At 36.1% G+C, this 19,381-nt stretch overlaps 1 protein-coding gene across 6 annotated transcripts in view; it reads right to left on the minus strand.

Moving 5' to 3' along the window:
- Window positions 1–19,358, minus strand: part of LOC130047784 (uncharacterized) — a 22,032-nt gene extending 2,674 nt beyond the window's left edge. Inside the window, exons 1-5 of one of the 6 annotated variants that reach the window (XR_008796601.1) lie at window positions 19,085–19,216; window positions 13,370–13,406; window positions 1,606–3,936; window positions 1,219–1,288; window positions 1–88 (exon numbers count right to left, since the gene is read on the minus strand). The exon at window positions 1–88 is cut by the window's left edge and continues 76 nt beyond it. Coding sequence is in view for 1 of the 6 variants with exons in the window: in XM_056143218.1 (XP_055999193.1) it covers window positions 2,463–3,929 (1,467 nt within the window). In the remaining 5 variants the exon portion in view is untranslated. Of the gene's footprint in view, window positions 3,937–13,369; window positions 13,407–19,084 lie in introns of all 6 variants that reach the window. The other 5 variants (XR_008796600.1, XR_008796603.1, XR_008796602.1 and 2 more) reach the window with 5 other exon arrangements.
- Between the last annotated feature and the right edge of the window lie 23 nt (window positions 19,359–19,381).

The following is a 19,381-nucleotide window of genomic DNA, read 5'->3' on the forward strand; positions in this document are numbered from 1 at the left end:
TCTGCTGTTCTGTTCTATTCCAGAAATCTGATGGCTCTAAAAATGTCCTTTCCTTACTTCATGGCAGCAATTCATCAATAAAAAAAATCTGATTTAAAAAAATGAGTATCAACAAGAGGCCCATGGGCCACATCGCTCACCTGAGTCACCTTGGCCCATATCTGAAGACTTTCCATATATATTTGCATGTAAAACCTTAGTTCCTATTATGGCCCAAACTACCCTTTGCAAACCTGAATCTACACTATGTCAGAAAGCTTTCATGTAAATGTCAACTTCTTTGGCCCAATGGTTCTTGAGAAGAAGATTTTTAAAGATTTTTCCTATATTTGTATGTAAAACTTTGATCTCCCTTGTGGCCCCATCCTACCCCCGGGGGCCATGATTTGAACAAACTTGAATCTGCACTATGTCAGAAAGTTTTCATGTAAAAATCAGCTTTTCTGGCTCAGTGGTTCTTAAGAAGAAGATTTTTAAAGATTTTTCCTATATATTTGTATGTAAAACTTTGATCCCCCCTTGTGGCCCCATCCAACCCCAGGGGCCCATGATTTGAACAAACTTGAATCTGCATTATGTCAGGAAGCTTTCATGTAAATCTCAGCTTTTCTGGCTTAGTGGTTCTTGAGAAGAAGATTTTTAAAGTTTTTCCCTATATATTTGTATGTAAAACTTTGATCCCCCCTTGTGGCCCCATCCTACCACCGGGGGCCATGATTTGAACAAACTTGAATCTGCAATATATCAGGAAGCTTTCAGGTAAATTTCAGCTCTTCTGGCCCAGTGGTTCTTGAGAAGAAGATTTTGAAATGAACCCACCCTATTTTTGCATTTTTGTGATTATCTCCCCTTTGAAAGGGACATGGCCCTTCATTTGAACAAACTTGAAAGCCCTTCACCCAAGGATGCTTTTGGCCATGTTTGGTTGAAATTGGCCCAGTGGTTCTGGAGAAGAAGTCGAAAATGTGAAAAGTTTAACAGACAGACGACGGACAAAAAGCGATCAGAAAAGCTCACTTGAACCTTTGGTTCAGGTGAGCTAAAAACTGGTATAGTAGTTTAAAGGAATTCATATGTATTTATTTAAAGAGGAATTTAGATAACATGCAACAAATTCCCTTAAGCTGTGTAAAATATTTATGATAAATATGCATGTATCTCTACAATTGTACAGAAACTATGTCATCCTTTAAAAAAACATTAAAGCTCATTCATTACCATCAATCAAAGCCATTACAGTCCATCCCACAGCCTCCTACAGTGTAGTTCATTTGATGTCTTTCCAAGCCTATATCAAAGTTAATAAAATGCCATCATTATCTGAATGAATGAATTTTAAATTGCCATAGTTTTTCTTATTTATTTTTTACACATGTTGTTATCATAATAATTAATATTAATGTCTATATACACCTAATATATCGTTTAGAAATTGCATTTAATAATTATTTATTCTGTAGATCAGGAACACAATACATATTATGGAAAAATTATCAATATACTTTTCAAATCCAAGTTATATAGATATAAACATAACAAGTAAATTGTTCCAAAGAGAGTATCAGTAAGATTAAAAACAATACAAGAATAAGAGGAATATATTACCTCAAAGTAGCCTCTTTTGACTTATATGACTCCAACAGCAGAGGAACTATACATGAATCACCACATTTTATACTCACACTTAATAAAAGTAAGAATATACTCCCAAATCCTTCCACCATTGCTATGAGCACTTTGATTTATACACGAAGCATATCTTAAAATGCCAGTGTGACTTTATTTTGCAGAAAGGGTTCAATAAGAAGACTCCAATGTGAAGACTTCAATTTGAAATCTGCTCCAAATATCAAATATTCTGCAAAAGGACTCCAACATGAAATCCTCTGCAAGACTCCAACATGAAATCCTGTGCAAGACTCCAACATGAAATCTTCTTCAAGACTCCAATATGAAATCTTCTGCAAGACTCCAATATGAAATCTTCTGCAAGACTCCAATATGAAATCTTCTGCAAGACCCCAATATGAAATATTTTGCAAGACTTCAACATGAAATCTTCTGCAAGACTCCAATATGAAATATTTTGCAAGACTTCAATATGAAATCTTCTGCAAGACTCCAATATGAAATCTTCTGCAAGACTCCAATATGAAATCTTCTGCAAGACTCCAATATGAAATCTTTTGTGCGCCTTTTGCATGGGGATTTTATATTCTATGCAAGACAAGGGCGCTGTCCAGTGTGGCCTGTATGCGTACTAGAGTTCCAAAAGGTCTGTAGCATATGAAGTGGTCTTCCATATGTATGCTGGTTGTTGACTCTAGCTGTACTTGAGGGAATGTAAGGGACATCCATCTCCAGCAACAGCTTTTCTCAAATGTCTACAGTAACTCTTTGTAATCTCCTTAGATCTTCTGACTTGAGTGGTCCAAGTGGAAGTTGCTGTCAAACATAGCTGGTTACTCGCCAGGTTTGGCTACTTCCATTTCATCAGAACTCGAATCAGCTGGCAAATTGTACTCTACCAGATCTGGTGGCAATTCAGAGTCTGAATCATGTTGAACACTCACAAGAGCACTAGATGAAGTGGAAGGACTGGGTGATTTAAAATGTATGAACTCCTTCTGTTGAGATGGGTTACATTGGTCCAAAAGTACCATGATGCATCTCCAAAACAACAAAACGGCTGGGGAATTCACTGGGTGAAGTGTGAATTTTCTAGGCTCATCTATCTTCAGAAAACGACAGGCCTGACGAAATAAATCTGTATGCAATGGGTTTAAGGCAATAGTTGAGGGGATTTTATTTGCCTGGTTGACTGCATCCATTGCATCCTTTAAGGTGGCTTGTTCTCCAAGAGCAGTTCTGATCAGCCACCTTAAAGCTTGAACACACTGGACAACATTATCAGAGTCAGTTGACACTATCTGGAACATTGCTGGCATGTGCCTCTGGGTGCAATGACGTCTGACTTTTTTATCTAAAGAGGAACAAGTGGACAACAAGCAGTACTCTGAATATTGGAGAGATTTTGATTTGCTTGAAGGTTGCTCGATATTAACTGTCACTGATAAAGTTCTTTTATTCGATACAACCTTTCGAAATGCAGCACTCTCACTGCTAGTTGTGGCAGTAGAAAGAGTGGATACTCCCTCATCTGTGTTGGTGTTCGGACATTTGTTCCTCTTAAAATTATCCCTTTGTCTTGACTTAGAGGATTGATGCATAGATGAGTTTTTAAAGGATTTGTCATCAAGTCTCCTAAAATACACTGTTCTAGAAACAGTCTCAGAAGACTGTGACTGCCTTCCACAGGACAGCGGTTTGTTCAAGCTCCATCTCTTTTTTCCAGCCTGAGAATTCCTCTCATGAGTTGGAGCGGATGCAGCAGATGTGGGAAGAGAAGCTCCTTCCACCTTCTTCATCTGTGTTTCTGTCACAGACACAGCCGAGTTTTCTATTGTTGTCGAAGTCATCTTTATCTCTGCTGCATTTTCTCGAACAATTTGTAAACTTGGGTCAGTCTTCAGACGTATGTCGCGCGATGGTTCGGCAGCATAGGCTGAATCAGACTTTTTCAATTTCATAAATTTTTTGCCATCCAAAGAAGGCAGATTCTCATCTATCCAATCCTCTGTCATGTCACACTGGCAGTTCTGGCGGAAATCCTTAATCCAGTGCTGAAGACCCTTCTTCCTAGCAACTTCGTACTGCAAAATAGCAGCCTGCTTGAGGTCTTCATTTGGAAGCGTCATAATTCCCATATATAAACTCCTTGGATCCACAAGGATCTGGCAATGGCTTAGACGCTTAACACTGGAAAAGACATCTTCTCCGTGCAGTTTGAGGACAGCAAAGGTGTTGCATTGCCTCTTCTCAGAACTTTTGCTGGGGTGCTTCATTGTGGTTTTTTCAAAATTGGCCATTTTAAATCTAATAAAAACAGAAAAATTAAGAACAAATACAATTGAATCAACAAGGTTTGTTGCTGTTGTGCTCTCCTTATCGCTCACACGTTATAACATACTTTAAATTCTTGATCTGAATAAGGGAATCATTGAAAAGAAACGCCCTTCTTAAAGCATGCAGTTCCGGATTGCACCAAGTTATAATTCATTGTTTCATTTACACAGAACTAGTTAGTCCAATAAGCACAAATAAAATTTTGATAAATCATGATAACACATTACCGAATTTTCCATTTTGAAATATGCCGAAACTCAAGCAGTTGTGGATTTTTCAAGTATTTCGATTTGTGCTATCTGACGACTTCAGTTTAAGGAATAAGAGAGGGAATCGTCTCAAAGGTCATTATAAACGATCAATGCATATCATTGTTATTTATTCTTATCATTTGTTTCAGTTAAAATGGTATACCAAATAAAGAAGTAAACATCATATCTTGACAATTTTATTGACAAGGAAAAATATATGAAAAATAAAATCTAAGCCACGAGAAAAAATGCAAAATTTTCAAATTGTGCAATAAAAGTTTTACGCATCAAAATACACTAACAAGGTTGACATTGTATGTGTATGTTTTTTTAATGATCATCTACATAGAAATGCCCTGAGTAGCTTAATGAAAAAAGAAACCAAGAGACCCATAGGCCACATCGCTCACCTCAATCAACTTGGCCCTGCTAATATTCAGCTGTTGTGATTTTCAAAAGATTTTTTTTATCAATCTTTATTCCCAAAACATTTAAATACCACATTGTGGCCCTAAACTAACCCCAAAGGATCATAATGAATTCACATAACACAGAAATGCCTTATCACTAATATGACTAACATGATCTTCCTGTTCTGGATAAGATCAAGGTCACAAGGTTATAGATCATGGTATGATACAAAAGACCTTAAGAAATCTACATACAAAATATGATAGTTCTATCTTAAACAGTTGAGGAGATAAGTAAGATTTTTTTTAAGTAGGCCAAGTTTCCAGGTCAAGGTCAAACACTGAAGTCAACCAAGATCTTGCCATAAAAATTTATATGCAATATATGTACAAATATGAAAGCTTTCCCTTGAATGGTTCAGGAGATATTGATTAGGTCAGGAATTTCAAGAAAATATGTTAGGATCACAGGTATCATAAAGTTGTCATGTCATAAAGAATCTATATACAAAATATGAAAGCCTTACCTTTAATACATCTGAAAATATTTAACAGCTTATATTTTCTTAAAAGTACGTCAAATTTCAAGGTCACAAGGTTAAAGTTTATAGTATGAAATACAAGATATTGTCAAAAGAAATTGACCTACAAAATATCAAAGATTTGTCTTTGAGGTATTCAATGTATAATGACCATATTTCATATCTAATAAATGGATGGTTGAATATTTGTAATCATGGTATCATTTTGAAGGGTTCATCAAATAAAAATAATCCACCATAGGAATTTTCAAAATTTTGTTTACCACTTGATTTATTTCACCTAGAATTTAACATTGAAGTATATAGGAAAAGCATGTTTTATTACAATATTTTAAAAACAAATTATATTTTCATACTAATCTCTTGGTAGAAAGTTACATACACTTTCTTTTTATGAAAATATGAAATAAAATTAATCATTGACCACACACATTTTTAGAAAATTAGATTTTTCTTATTTTTACAAAGGGCAGACAACTCTTCCAAAAAGTCTTAAGTGCAAAAAGGTCAGCTTCTAATCATTTACCAGTCTTGTGAATTTCATCTACTTCACTTTCATCATTATTTAACAATAAACTTTTAAGTTGATCTAAATCCTTCAAAATTGTTCATTATTCTTTCATTATACATGGAATACCTTAAGGTAACTCACTACACTAGAGCTAATAAATACTCTTTATGATACTACGTCACAAGATGGCGAATTAAAGGAATTCCACCCTTCTGTGATGTCATCAAATTTTGCAAAAGTTATTATCTATTTAGATTTATGCATGATAGAAACATTATATATTTTGTTGGAGTGTTTTCCGATAGGAATTGTAAAAAATCTTGTTAAAAATAGACTATTTCAAAAGTCTAAGTTATAGATGAATATTCAATGATACGTTTTAAAATATTGAATCCAAGGGCAATAACTCTGTTTTCATTGATTTCTTAAACAAGTCTATTATACGATATATTTCCTTTATTATTTACAGACATTTTTTTTTGTGAAGATACAGTTTCATGAAATTGTTATGAATGCTATTATATCGTCATAACCAGTTTGTATGACATTTTGATAACGCTGTTTAAGGAAAATTTCAATTTTCTGACGGTGATATATGATTCTGTTTATGTACGTCTCGCATCTTAAAAAGTGTGATGACCTGTGTATTTTATTTGATAGTTTGTTACTTTTAACTTTAATGAATTTAAATGTTTTGTGAAATTATTTGTATCTATCGATTTGTTTGTCTATCATCGTAGGTCAGTGGTTAAAGCATATTGGGCTGGTGAACCGCAAATCTTGAGTTCAAATCCGCCAGAGTCTTTTGCTGTTAAAATAAATTTTTGAAAATCATGTTCTCATCATAATTTGCATATTTTCTATCTTTTTGGCATATATACTTATCATATATCATCATATCTTTTACGATTAAATTAATTCGTACTGATTTAAGAAACTATTTCAGGGTGTATTGAGCCACCTTAATTAAATAGTTCAGGAGATATTGAATAGGTCAAATTTTTTAAAGTATACAAGTTTAACTCCCAGGTCAAGGTCAAAAGGTCAAAAATCACAACATAAGGTCTTGTCATAAAGAATCTATATACAAAAAATGAAAGTTCTACCTAAAATAGCTCAAGATATATTTAATAGTTTGAGTTATTTTTTAATATATCAGCATAAAACACTTGGATCCCCAATTGTGGCCCCACCCTACCCCCGAGGACTATCAATTATGAAACTTGGATAGATTTTCCCTATATACTCGTATATAAAACTTTGATCACCTAATGTAGCCCTACCCTACTCTCGGGGGCCATGGTTTTTTTTTTACAAACCTGAATTTTCACTATATCAAGATTGATTGATTTAATATTGTTTAACATCCCTCTCGAGAATATTTCACTCATATGGAGACGTCACCACTGCCGGTGAAGAGCTGCAAATTTTAGGCCTATGCTCGGCGCTTGACCATTACGCAGGGAGGGATCTAATTATCGTGCCACTGACCTGCTGTGACACGGGACCTCGGTTTTTTGCGGTCTCATCCGAAGGACCGCCCCATTTAGTTGGATCTTACGATAAGCAATGGGGTACTGAGGACCTATTCTAACCCAGATCAATTTGAACTTTTCTGGCGTAGTGTTTCTCGAGAAGATTTCCCCTATATATTCCCATGTAAAATTTTGATCCCCTATTGTGGTCCCACCCTACACCTGGCGGCCATGATTTTAGCAAACTTAAATCTGTACTTTGTGAGAGAGCTACCATGTAAATATGAAATTTCCTAGCCTAGCTGTTCTTCAGAAAAGATCTTCTCTATATGATTTGTATGAAAAACTTTTGATTCCCCATTGTGGCCCCATTCTTCCATTATTTCACCTACCTGAATCTGCATTATGTCAGGAAGCTTTTATACCAATGTAGATTTCCCTGACCGTGCGGTTCTTGAGAAGATTTTTAAAAAAGATTTTCCCTATATATTAGATTGTAAAACGTTGATCCCCTATTGTGGCCCCATCCTACCCCCGGGGCCATGATTTTAACAAACTTGAATTCGAACTATGTCAGAAAGCTGGCATGTAAATATGAACTTTGCTGGCCCAGTGGTTCTTGAGAGGATTTTTAAAGATACCCCTATATATTTGTATGTAAAACTTTAATCCCCTATTGTGGCCCCACCCTACCCCCAGGGACCATGATTTTTCACAACCTTGAATCTGTATGTTGTCAGAAAGCTTTCATGTAAATGTGAACTTTCCTGACCCACCCTATTTCTACATTTTCGTGATCACCTCCCCTTTGAAGGGGCATGAACCATCATTTGAACAAACTAGAATCCCCTTCACCCATGGATGATTTGTACTAAGTTTAGTTGAAATTGATCCAGTGGTTCTGGAGAAGAAGATAAAAATGTGTGTTAAAAGTTTACGAACAGACGAACGACAGACAAAAGGTGACAAACTCAGCCATGTACAACTCTGAACAAGCTCTAAAGCATACTCGAAAAATGTTAAGCATGTACTCCATTTGAGTATGAGAATGATTTTATAAAATTTGATAACCTTCATTATTGAGTACGAATACGATTTAGAGCACGGATTTGAGTATGAAAATGTGCTCAAACAAATGGCCTACGGGCCACATTGCTCATCTGAGTCACCTTGGCCGATATTTAAAGATTTTCCATATGTATTCGCATGTAAAATTTTTATCCCTATTGTGTCTCCAAACTTCCATGACTTGTACAAACTTGAATCTGTACTGTGTGAGGGAGCTATCATGTAAATGTAAACTTTTCTGGCCCAGTGGCTCTTGAGAAGAAGATTTTTAAAGATTTTCTCTTTATACATGTATTTGTCAAACTTTGATCCCCTATTGTGGGCCCACCATACCCTCAGGGAGCTCTCATGTACGTAAATGTAAACCTTTCTGGCCCAGTGATTCTACAGAAGATTTTTAATGGAAAAGTTCACTTGAGCTTTCAGCTCAGGTGAGCTAAAAAGTTTTATAACCTCCAGGCCAGAATAGCTCATTTGAGTTTTCAGCTCAGGTGAGTTAAAATGCAGTTCATTTTATATATAAAGACAATGATTACATGTATATGTGTAAAGTATTTGAGGGGAACTTCGTTGTAAAGAAATTATGGCTATATATATTTAAAAAATCAATATATGCACCCAGGGGTGCATGAGCTGAGTTGCATGGGATACATTGTAAAGTCAGAAATGGTGTGGCATATTTATAATTGTGAAGAACTAATTTCATTTTAAACTTTTCGAGTTACTGTCTAGAAACCATATTTGTCTGAGGTTTTCAATCTATTTTCCGTCACTGTGACCTTGACCTTTGGCCTTTTTCCTCCAAAATTGATAGGGGCCTTGCTGTGCTGGTATCCAACAATATATCCAAGTTTCATTTGATTCAAATTAAAAAAAATTCGAGTTATCCTCCGGAAACCCAATTTTTTTTTTAAATTTTAAATCTATATTCAGTCACTGTGACCTTGACCTTTGACCCCTTTTCTCCAAAATCAATAGGGGTCTTCCTTACCTGGTACCCAACAATATATCAAAGTTTCATTTGATTCGGATATAAACTTTCTGAGTTATCATCCGGAAACCAGATTTTTCTGAAATTTTCATTCTATATTCGGTCACTGTGGCCTTGACCTTTGTTCTCCAAAATCAATAGGGGTCTTCCTTACCTGGTACCCAACAATATATCACAGTTTCATTTCATTTCATTTGGATTTAAACTTTCTGAGTTATCATTCGGAAACCAAATTTTTCTGAAATTTTCATTCTATTTTCGGTCACCTTGACCTTTGACCATTTTTCTCCAAAATCAATAGGGGTCTTCCTTACTTGGTACCCAACAATATATCAAAGTTTCATTTGATTAGATTGTAAACTTTTCGAGTTACCATCCGGAAACCAATTGTTGATGCCCGCCCGCATCACCAAACCAATAGCCGAGTTCAACTTCGTTGCAACTCGGCTAATAAATAAGATCTGTTTTGGAGTTCAGGTCTATTCATTCTCTGGTATCTCTTAACAAGTTCAAAACAAAATCTTTGTTTATATGATAAATATGACTTTACAGCTTCTTTCTCCCAATTACACTATACCAAAAAATGTTTTACAAATTCCCTTGATTTATAACAACAAATATACATGTAGAACCATGTTTACATCAGGACAAATAAATACAATCCGTGTTCCTCAGATTTACATATATATGTAGACCCAAGTTAGTAGACTTAAATTATAAATTGATAACTGCATGCATTTGTAACTGTTTCAACAAACTTAAAGAATTCTTTCAATAATAATTAAGACAATAATCATGTTTAGCCATTTTTGTCCGCCCCTAAGGCCACAGAGGTGCAGGAGTCCTGAAATTTATACCCCCCCCCCCCCCCCCTTTGTCCCAAAGATGCTTCATCACTGGAATTCTTCGAATAGTAAATGGAGATAAATTTCGTAAGTTACAATATATAGACCTTATCAAAACATACGGAAAATTACAATTACGTTGATCTTAGTGCCAAAATCAAAAAAAGAAGAAAAAAGCAAGAAAGATAAGAAGCATTTTTTCCCCACTATAAAGCAAGCAATTCAGGGATATCCATATCAAATGAATAAATGTGTGCAAGGTCTTATCAAAGTTTAGAAACGAGTAGCAAAAGCGAAGATAAAACCTTTGTAATCATGGCATAACTTTGGTCCGATTTCAGACTACGCAGTACTTTTACAAACAAATGGGGAAAAAAAGGTTGAATACCCGAAATACGCTTAAGGAAGGCAGGGGACTGAATACACACACTCTGTACATCATACTCACTATACATACACTCCGTACATCATACTCACTATACACATACTCTGTACATTACACTAACTATACACACACATTGTACATCACACTCACTATACACATAATTTGTACATCACACTCACTATACACATACTCTGTAAATCACACTCCCTATAAACACTCTGTATATCAAAATCACTATACACATACTGTGTACATCACACAATTTCTACACATACTCTGTACATCACACAATCTCTACATATACTCTGTAAAAAACACTCACTATACATTATTTAACTCTGTACATCACACTCACTATACACACACTCTGTACATCACACTCACCATACACACACTCTGTACATCACACTCACTATACACACACTCTGTACATCACACTCACTATACACACACTCTGTACATCATACTCACTAGACACATACTCTGTACATCACACTCACTATACACACACTCTGTACATCACTCTCACAATACACACACTTTGTACATCACACTCACTATACACACACTCTGTACATCTTCTTTCAACTACAGTCCAGCTGGACATGTTATTACTGGTGATGTTGATATAGTTGAAAATGAGGACCTCAAATCACTTATTCTTAAAGGTCCTAAATACAGAGAATCTCGGTCTTTTAATTGGCAACAGAACTTCATCTCTATTATGAGTTCTGTCGAAGATTATGCCAGACGATGGGCTAAATATGAAAAAGAACTTGATACATTGTCAGAATGGCTTAAAAGCATAAGAGGGATATTAAAATTCCGCATTAGACACATGAAAACAAAAGTACGTACCATCTATCCTTCTGTGTTTAGTAAACCAGAAGTGATAAAAGAATTAGATAGGTTACATGAGGAATATGTTTTGGTTCCTGCTATGAGAGTGGGACTTTGTAAGACATTTAGGTAATAAATATGTCCTAGAAATTCTTGCAAAGTCACTCTTGATGTAAGTGGGATATTCCAGGACAAATGCAGAAACATGAAGTCCTGTATTATCCCACTGCATTAGGACATGGGAGAAGTGGGACTTCACAAGGAAGTTCCAGGACTTCCAGGGATATCCTTCAATTAAGCAAAAAAGTGGGATTTATTTTCAGAGGGGTAAGCTAGTAACAACATTGTGTTTGTTTGTAAGGCTCATTATTACAACTGTATTTTAAACGAACTTGGCATTAATTCCACTTTTGGTAATCATACTTATACTCCAACTGCCCTTTCAAAAGAAGAAATTCTTCAAAACCATGCTTCAGTTTTAGACACATTTAATATTCCAGTCAATGGGTCGAATGACTATGAGTTACCGTACCTATACTGGATTCCTAAACTACATAAAAACCCTTACAAACAAAGATACATTGCTGGATCCAGTAAGTGCTCTACCAAGCCCCTATCTTTGCTCCTCATGAAAATGTTAACAGCTGTGAAGGAGAAACTTCAAACTTACTGTGTGACTACATATGCCAGAAGTGGTGTTAATCAAATGTGGATTCTAAACAATTCTAAAGAACTTTTAGTAAACTTGAAATCACAGAATTTTCCCCAAATCAATAGCATTAAAACCTATGACTTTTCAACACTATACACGACCATTCCTCACGATAAATTAAAGACTAGACTTTTTGACATCATAGACAGTTGCTTCGGCCATGCCAATTTGTAATCTAGTTCGTCGGATTCGCCGCTTCTATTTGTAACAAATCCAAATTATAATATTATCAAAAAATAATATCCGCCCGCGTGTTCAAAAATATCCGTAAATATTTGTTTTAATTTTTACAACAAGCGCACAAATAACCTTGATGTATATGCTGACAAATGACAGAAGCGCGGGCTCTCGAGAAATTTCCTAACAGTGTAATACGGTTAAGTTATTCATGATGTCTATCTTAATATGTACGATACTTCATAACACTGGATTGGAAGTTGTTCCTTATGCTGGAATCGAACTGGAAGCCGATGAAACTTTTGAAGCGCTATTCGATGCCACTATTTAGAGAACATTGATAGCATATGATTGATTGTTTGATTAGCCTATATATTGACTGAAGTCTCTCTTGAGAATATTTCACTCACATGAAGACGTTACCATTGCCGGTGAAGGGCTGCAAAATTTAGGCCTATGCTCAGCGTTTATGGCACTGAGGGATCTTTATCGTGCCAAACCTGCTGTGACAAGGATCTCAGTTTTTGCAGTCCTATCTGAAGGACCGCCCCATTTATTCGCCTCTTACAACAAGCAAGGGGTACTGATCGATGACTATTTTAAACCGGACCGACAGTTAACGACAAATTCACAAAAGGTTTGGTGATGTCATATCAAAATTCAAGAAAATGCTCAAAGCGATGCAATGGATATTGCATTTGCAATGAATGTCAAAACTGGATGTGTCCCTAGCAATATGCATATCTCTGAATCGAAAGTTTGTAGAAATGAAACTTAAATAAAATGCTTCAAAAAGACCTTATCAGTTAATGTTGCAAAGTACATGTATTAGGTATAAAGAAAATAAGTCTTTGAAACCTGAAATACTTCTTATTTATTGTAAACTATATCAACAAAGTTGAAAAAATTAAGTTTATGTGGTAAACAAATGATATCTGATGATTTTAGATCTTTATTTTTAGGCGCCCGCTTTTTAAAATCACACTTAATTCAATTAAAAATATCTATATTTCTTGTATTCGCTCGCCTCATAATTTTTATCTCCAAAATTAAAAATAATATTTGTAAAATAATTTCGCCCTCTCGCCTCACTTTTTTTGTTTGAAAATCCGAAGAACTATTTTACAAATTGGTGTGGCCTTCTTCAACAAAAACGGAAATATTCATATTAAGTGATCAGTCATTCAAAAACTTACTTTGTTAAACACCACTCTGATTCCACGCACAAGTACTCTGAAGTTGAAATAAAAAATATGCTAGAGTTCCTCATTGACAATATCTTTGTGGTCTTTGGTGATCAGGTCTTCCAACAGTCTGTTGGAATTCCCATGGGCACGAATTGTGCTCCTTTGTTAGCTGACCTGTTTTTATATTCATATGAAGCAGAATTTATTCAAAAACTTCTACGTGAGAAGAAAAAATCTCTCGCTGTGACCTTCAATTCAACTTTTAGATATATCGATGACGTTTTGTCTATTAACAATGACAGCTTTCATTCATATGTCGATTTGATATATCCCTGTGAGCTCGAAATAAAGGACACCACAGAGTCGTCCACTTCTGCTTCATACTTAGATATTTTATTGAAAGTAGACATTAACGGCAAACTAACAACTCAACTGTATGACAAACGGGATGATTTCAGCTTCTCCATCGTCAACTTCCCACATTTATGTAGCAATATTCCATTATCACCTGCATATGGTGTTTATATATCTCAACTGATTCGATATGCAAGAGCTTGTTCTGGGTATAGTCAGTTTTTAAATCGAGGTAAGCTACTGACAAACAAGTTGATGGTACAGGGATTTCAACAGTCTCGATTGAAGTCAGCATTTCGCAAATTCTATGGTCATTATAACGATCTAGTTCGTCAATACAACCTTGCATTGGGTCAAATGCTGTCTGATGTGTTTCATACCGATTGTTAAGCCGTTCTTGGCACACTGATTTGACTGCGAATAACTCCGTTTACCTGATCAGGATATGGGGCTCACGGCGGGTGTGACCGGTCAACAGGGGATGCTTACTCCTCCTAGGCACCTGATCCCACCTCTGGTGTGTCCAGGGGTCCGTGTTTGCCCAACTATCTAATTTGTATTGCTTGTAGGAGTTATGAAATTGATCACTGTTCGTTATCTTCACCTTGCATCACACTCACTAGACACACACTCTGTACATCATACTCACTTACACATACTCTATACATCATACTCACTATACACATTCTGTACATCACACTCACTAGACACATACTCTGTACATCACACTCACTATACACATACTCTGTACATCACACTCACTATACACACACGCTGTACATCATACTCACTATACACACACTCTATACATCACACTCACTATACACATGCTCTGTACATCACACTTATTCTACACATACTGTGTACATCACACTCACTATACACACTCTGTATATCACACTCTCTATACACACACTCTGTACATCACACTCATTATAAACACACTCTGTACATCACACTCACTGTATACACACTCTGTATATCACACTCTCTATACACACACTCTCTACATCGCACTTATTCTACCTATTCTGTGTACATCCAGGGTCCCAACTTCGACTGAATACCTTAGGGGCCAAGTGGGCCCCTGAATAAGAAATACTGTTAGCCCACATGAAATTTCAGTAGCCCACACATATCATGAAATTGAATACCATGGTTTCTTTACAAGAAAAAAGAAATATCAGGTCACGTTGCAATTTATTTAAAAAATAAAATATCAATATTTAAATTGTTTTCTTCTCCGTAATTCTTTCGAATATCTCTCTCTCATTTCCACTCTCAATCCGTCAACATAGCAAAAATATCAGAGTTCATGGACTTTATTATCTTCGCGGCATCTGACTTTAACACACGTCTCTTCCGACTTTTTATGTGATTTCAAAATTTCGCAGCTTTACGATGCTGTCAAGTTTATAACTTGGGCAAGCTGTCACAACGATTGGACCTTTCGTGTCATGTTTTGTACACACATCACGTCATCCACTTTTCCCCGTCATCGAACCATATTCTCCCCTTCTTTCCACTTTGGTAAAAGCAGACGTTTTCATTTTGTTTGAAGTAGCCCTAGCGTTGTTCAACTTCTGGTTTAAGTACATTTTTGGAAGATTTGATACCACAGGAATGTCTCGCCAAGTGGCAAAACCTCAACCGGTAATTGAACTTCAATTATAATAGGACTCGGATCGGTCGGAAAGAAAAATGTTGATCGGACAATTACGGTCGCCAAGTGGGCGATGAGAACGGAAATTTTGGGTGCCCACAAGCAAAGTTTAGTCGCCAATGCGAGTGGGCGAGCGGTAATTTGGATCCCTGTACATCACACCTACTCTACACACTCTCTGTACATCACACTCACTATACACCCACTCTGTACAACACACTCACTATACAGATAATATGTACATCACACACACACTATACACATAATCTGTACATCACACTCACTATACACCCACTCTGTACAACACACTCACTATACAGATAATATGTACATCACACTCACTCTACACTCTGGTCATCACACTCACTATACACACACTTTGTACATCACACTATAAACACTCTGTACATAACATTCACTATACACACACTCTGTCCATCACACTCATTATACACATACTCTGTACATCAAACTCACCATACACACACTCTGTACATCACACTCACTATACACACACTCTGTACATTACACTCACCATACACACACTCTGTACATCACACTCACTATACACACACTCTGTACATCACACTCACTATACACACACTCTGTACATCACACTGACTATTCACACACTCTGTACATCACACTCACTATACACACACTCTGTACATCACACTCACTATACACATACTGTGTACATCACACTCATTATACACATACTCTGTACATCACACTCACTATACACACACTCTGTACATTACACTCACCATACACACACTCTGTACATCACACTCACTATACACACACTCTGTACATCACACTCACTATACACATACTCTGTACATCACACTCACTATACACATACTGTGTACATCACACTCATTATACACATACTCTGTACATCACACTCATTATACACACACTCTGTACATTACACTCACCATACACACACTCTGTACATCACACTCACTATACACATACTGTGTACATCACACTCATTATACACATACTCTGTACATCACACTCACTATACACACACTCTGTACATCACACTCACTATACACATACTGTGTACATCACACTCATTATACACATACTCTGTACATCACACTCACTATACACACACTCTGTACATTACACTCACCATACACACACTCTGTACATCACACTCACTATACACACACTCTGTACATCACACTCACTATACACATACTGTGTACATCACACTCACCAGGCAACGAAATTAAGGGGAAATACTCGCTAAATGCGAGTTCAAAATTGAATTTACAAGTAAAAAATCAGAAGTGATCGCAACTTTTTGCGAGTGAAAAAACCCCGATCTTTTCCCCGGATTTCCTCAGTTTATTGGCTGTACTTTGAAGTTTACAATAATTTTGTCTTGTGCATAGAAACGCTTTACAGAATGAATATACAAGTATTGAAAAAGTAAACGTGGATCGAATAAATAAGGCCAAGGTCATCTCATCAGTCAGTGATGTCGAAGATGGCCTACTTCATACACACTTCGGACGTCTCAGAGATGTCTGATTTAAATAGCAAGCATATTGATCTCGTCCGTGTCTACATAAAACAACACATGACAGTGTGTCACCGTTTCACGTGGTGTCCTTCTGTACTGTATAGTCAAACACTTCGAGTTCGCAGGGTTTTCTTTTCAACTAGAATTTTTTTAGATGAAATTTCCAAAAGTTTTGAACATATAGTTTGAATTGGCGCAAACAGTCTTCAAGATTTCAATCCAAATGATGTTGTAAATACGTGGTAGATCTCTGGACAGCGAGTACGCCGCACAAGTGTACCCTATGACCCTCACCATGTATGTTGTCTGATAATTCATTGAATTTTAAACGAAAGAATTCGCAATCTTATTTTTATTATTGCACTTTAAAGGAGATTTTTAAAAATTTTCCCAAAATTTTGATAAAGAGACATGCTTGTTTTCTTAAATTCATGTAAAACAGTAATCAATTGAAAAATGCTAGTAAAAGCTCAATTTTGCTAGTTGGAAAATAATCCACTAGCTAAAATTTGCTAGTGTTGAAAAAAGTTAATTTCGATCCCTGCTCACTATACACATACTGTGTACATCACACTCACTATAAACACTCTGTACATCACAATCACTATACACACACTGTGTACACCACACTCATTATACACATACTCTGTACATCACACTCACTATACACACTCTGTACATCACACTCACTAAACACACACTTTGTACATCACACTCACTGCAGACACATTCGGTACATCACACTCACTAAACACATACTCTGTACATTACACTCCCTATGCACACTTTGTATATCGCACTCATTACACACACACTCTGTACATCAAACTCACAATACACACACTCTGTACATCACACTCACAATACACACACTCTGTACATCACACAATCTCTACACGCACTCTGTACAAAACACTCACTGTACATCACACTCACTATGCACACACTCTGTATATCACATTCACTATACACATACTGTGTACATCACACAATCTCTACACATACTCTGAACATCACACAATTTCTACACACACTCTTTACAAAACACTCACTATACACACACTTTGTATATCACACTCACTATACACATAACTGTGTACATCATACTTACTATACAAACACTCTCTACATCACAATTCACTATACACACACTCTGTACATCACACTTATTCTACACATAATCTGTACATCACACTCACTATACACATACTGGGTACATCACAATCACGATACACACACTCTGTACATCACACTCATTATACACACTCTGTACATCACACTCATTATACACACTCTGTACATCACACTCACTATACACACACTCTGTACATCACACTTACTATACACACACTCTGTATATCACAATCACGATACACACACTTTGTACATCACACTCACTATACACATAATTTGTACATCACACTCACTATACACATACTGGGTACATCACAATCACGATACACACACTCTGTACATCACACTCATTATACACACTCTGTACATCACACTCATTATACACACTCTGTACATCACACTCACTATACACACACTCTGTACATCACACTTACTATACACACACTCTGTATATCACAATCACGATACACACACTTTGTACATCACACTCACTATACACATAATTTGTACATCACACTCACTATACACATAATTTGTACATCACACTCACTATACACATACTCTGTAAATCACACTCCCTATAAGCACTCTGTATATCACACTCACTATACACATACTGTGTACATCACACACTCTCTGTACATCACACCCACTATAAACACACTCTGTATATCACACTCACTATACACACATTTTCTACATCACATTCACTATACACATACTCTGTACATCACACTCACTATTCACATACTCTGTACATCACACAAACTATACACACACATTGTACATCACACTCACTATACACATAATTTGTACATCACACTCACTATATAGAACAGTGACCACAATTTAAGAGATATGCGACGGTGACTATTAATCAGCATGTAGTGTGGTTCTATCAACAGTTATTCAGACCAAACGGTGAACATATATACTTAATATTTATGAGGAGATCAATTTCATTTTCATACAAAGAATATGTAATATATTATATGAGAGAGAGAGAGAGAGAGAGAGAGAGAGAGAGAGGTACCGTTTCGTCTTTCGATGAAATTCACTAAAACGTTTATCAATCCAAATTACAGATTATCAAAAATACTCCTTCTTGTATCACAAAACCGAACTGAAATGGAGAAAATCTAGGAGACCAAGATTGAGAGAGGATCTCAATAGGTAGTTGTCTAAGTTTGGGGAACAATTGATAAAGATAATGTGTATCGTATAAAAACGTGCTCTCGTTTGTATGTTATCATCGGTAAATACTATACATCATACCAATATATGTTTGAATATAATTTTAAGTAAAATAAGTTAAATATCTTAAGACACA

The sequence above is a fragment of the Ostrea edulis genome, chromosome 7 (assembly GCF_947568905.1).
Source record: "Ostrea edulis chromosome 7, xbOstEdul1.1, whole genome shotgun sequence".
Lineage (NCBI taxonomy): Eukaryota > Metazoa > Mollusca > Bivalvia > Ostreida > Ostreidae > Ostrea > Ostrea edulis.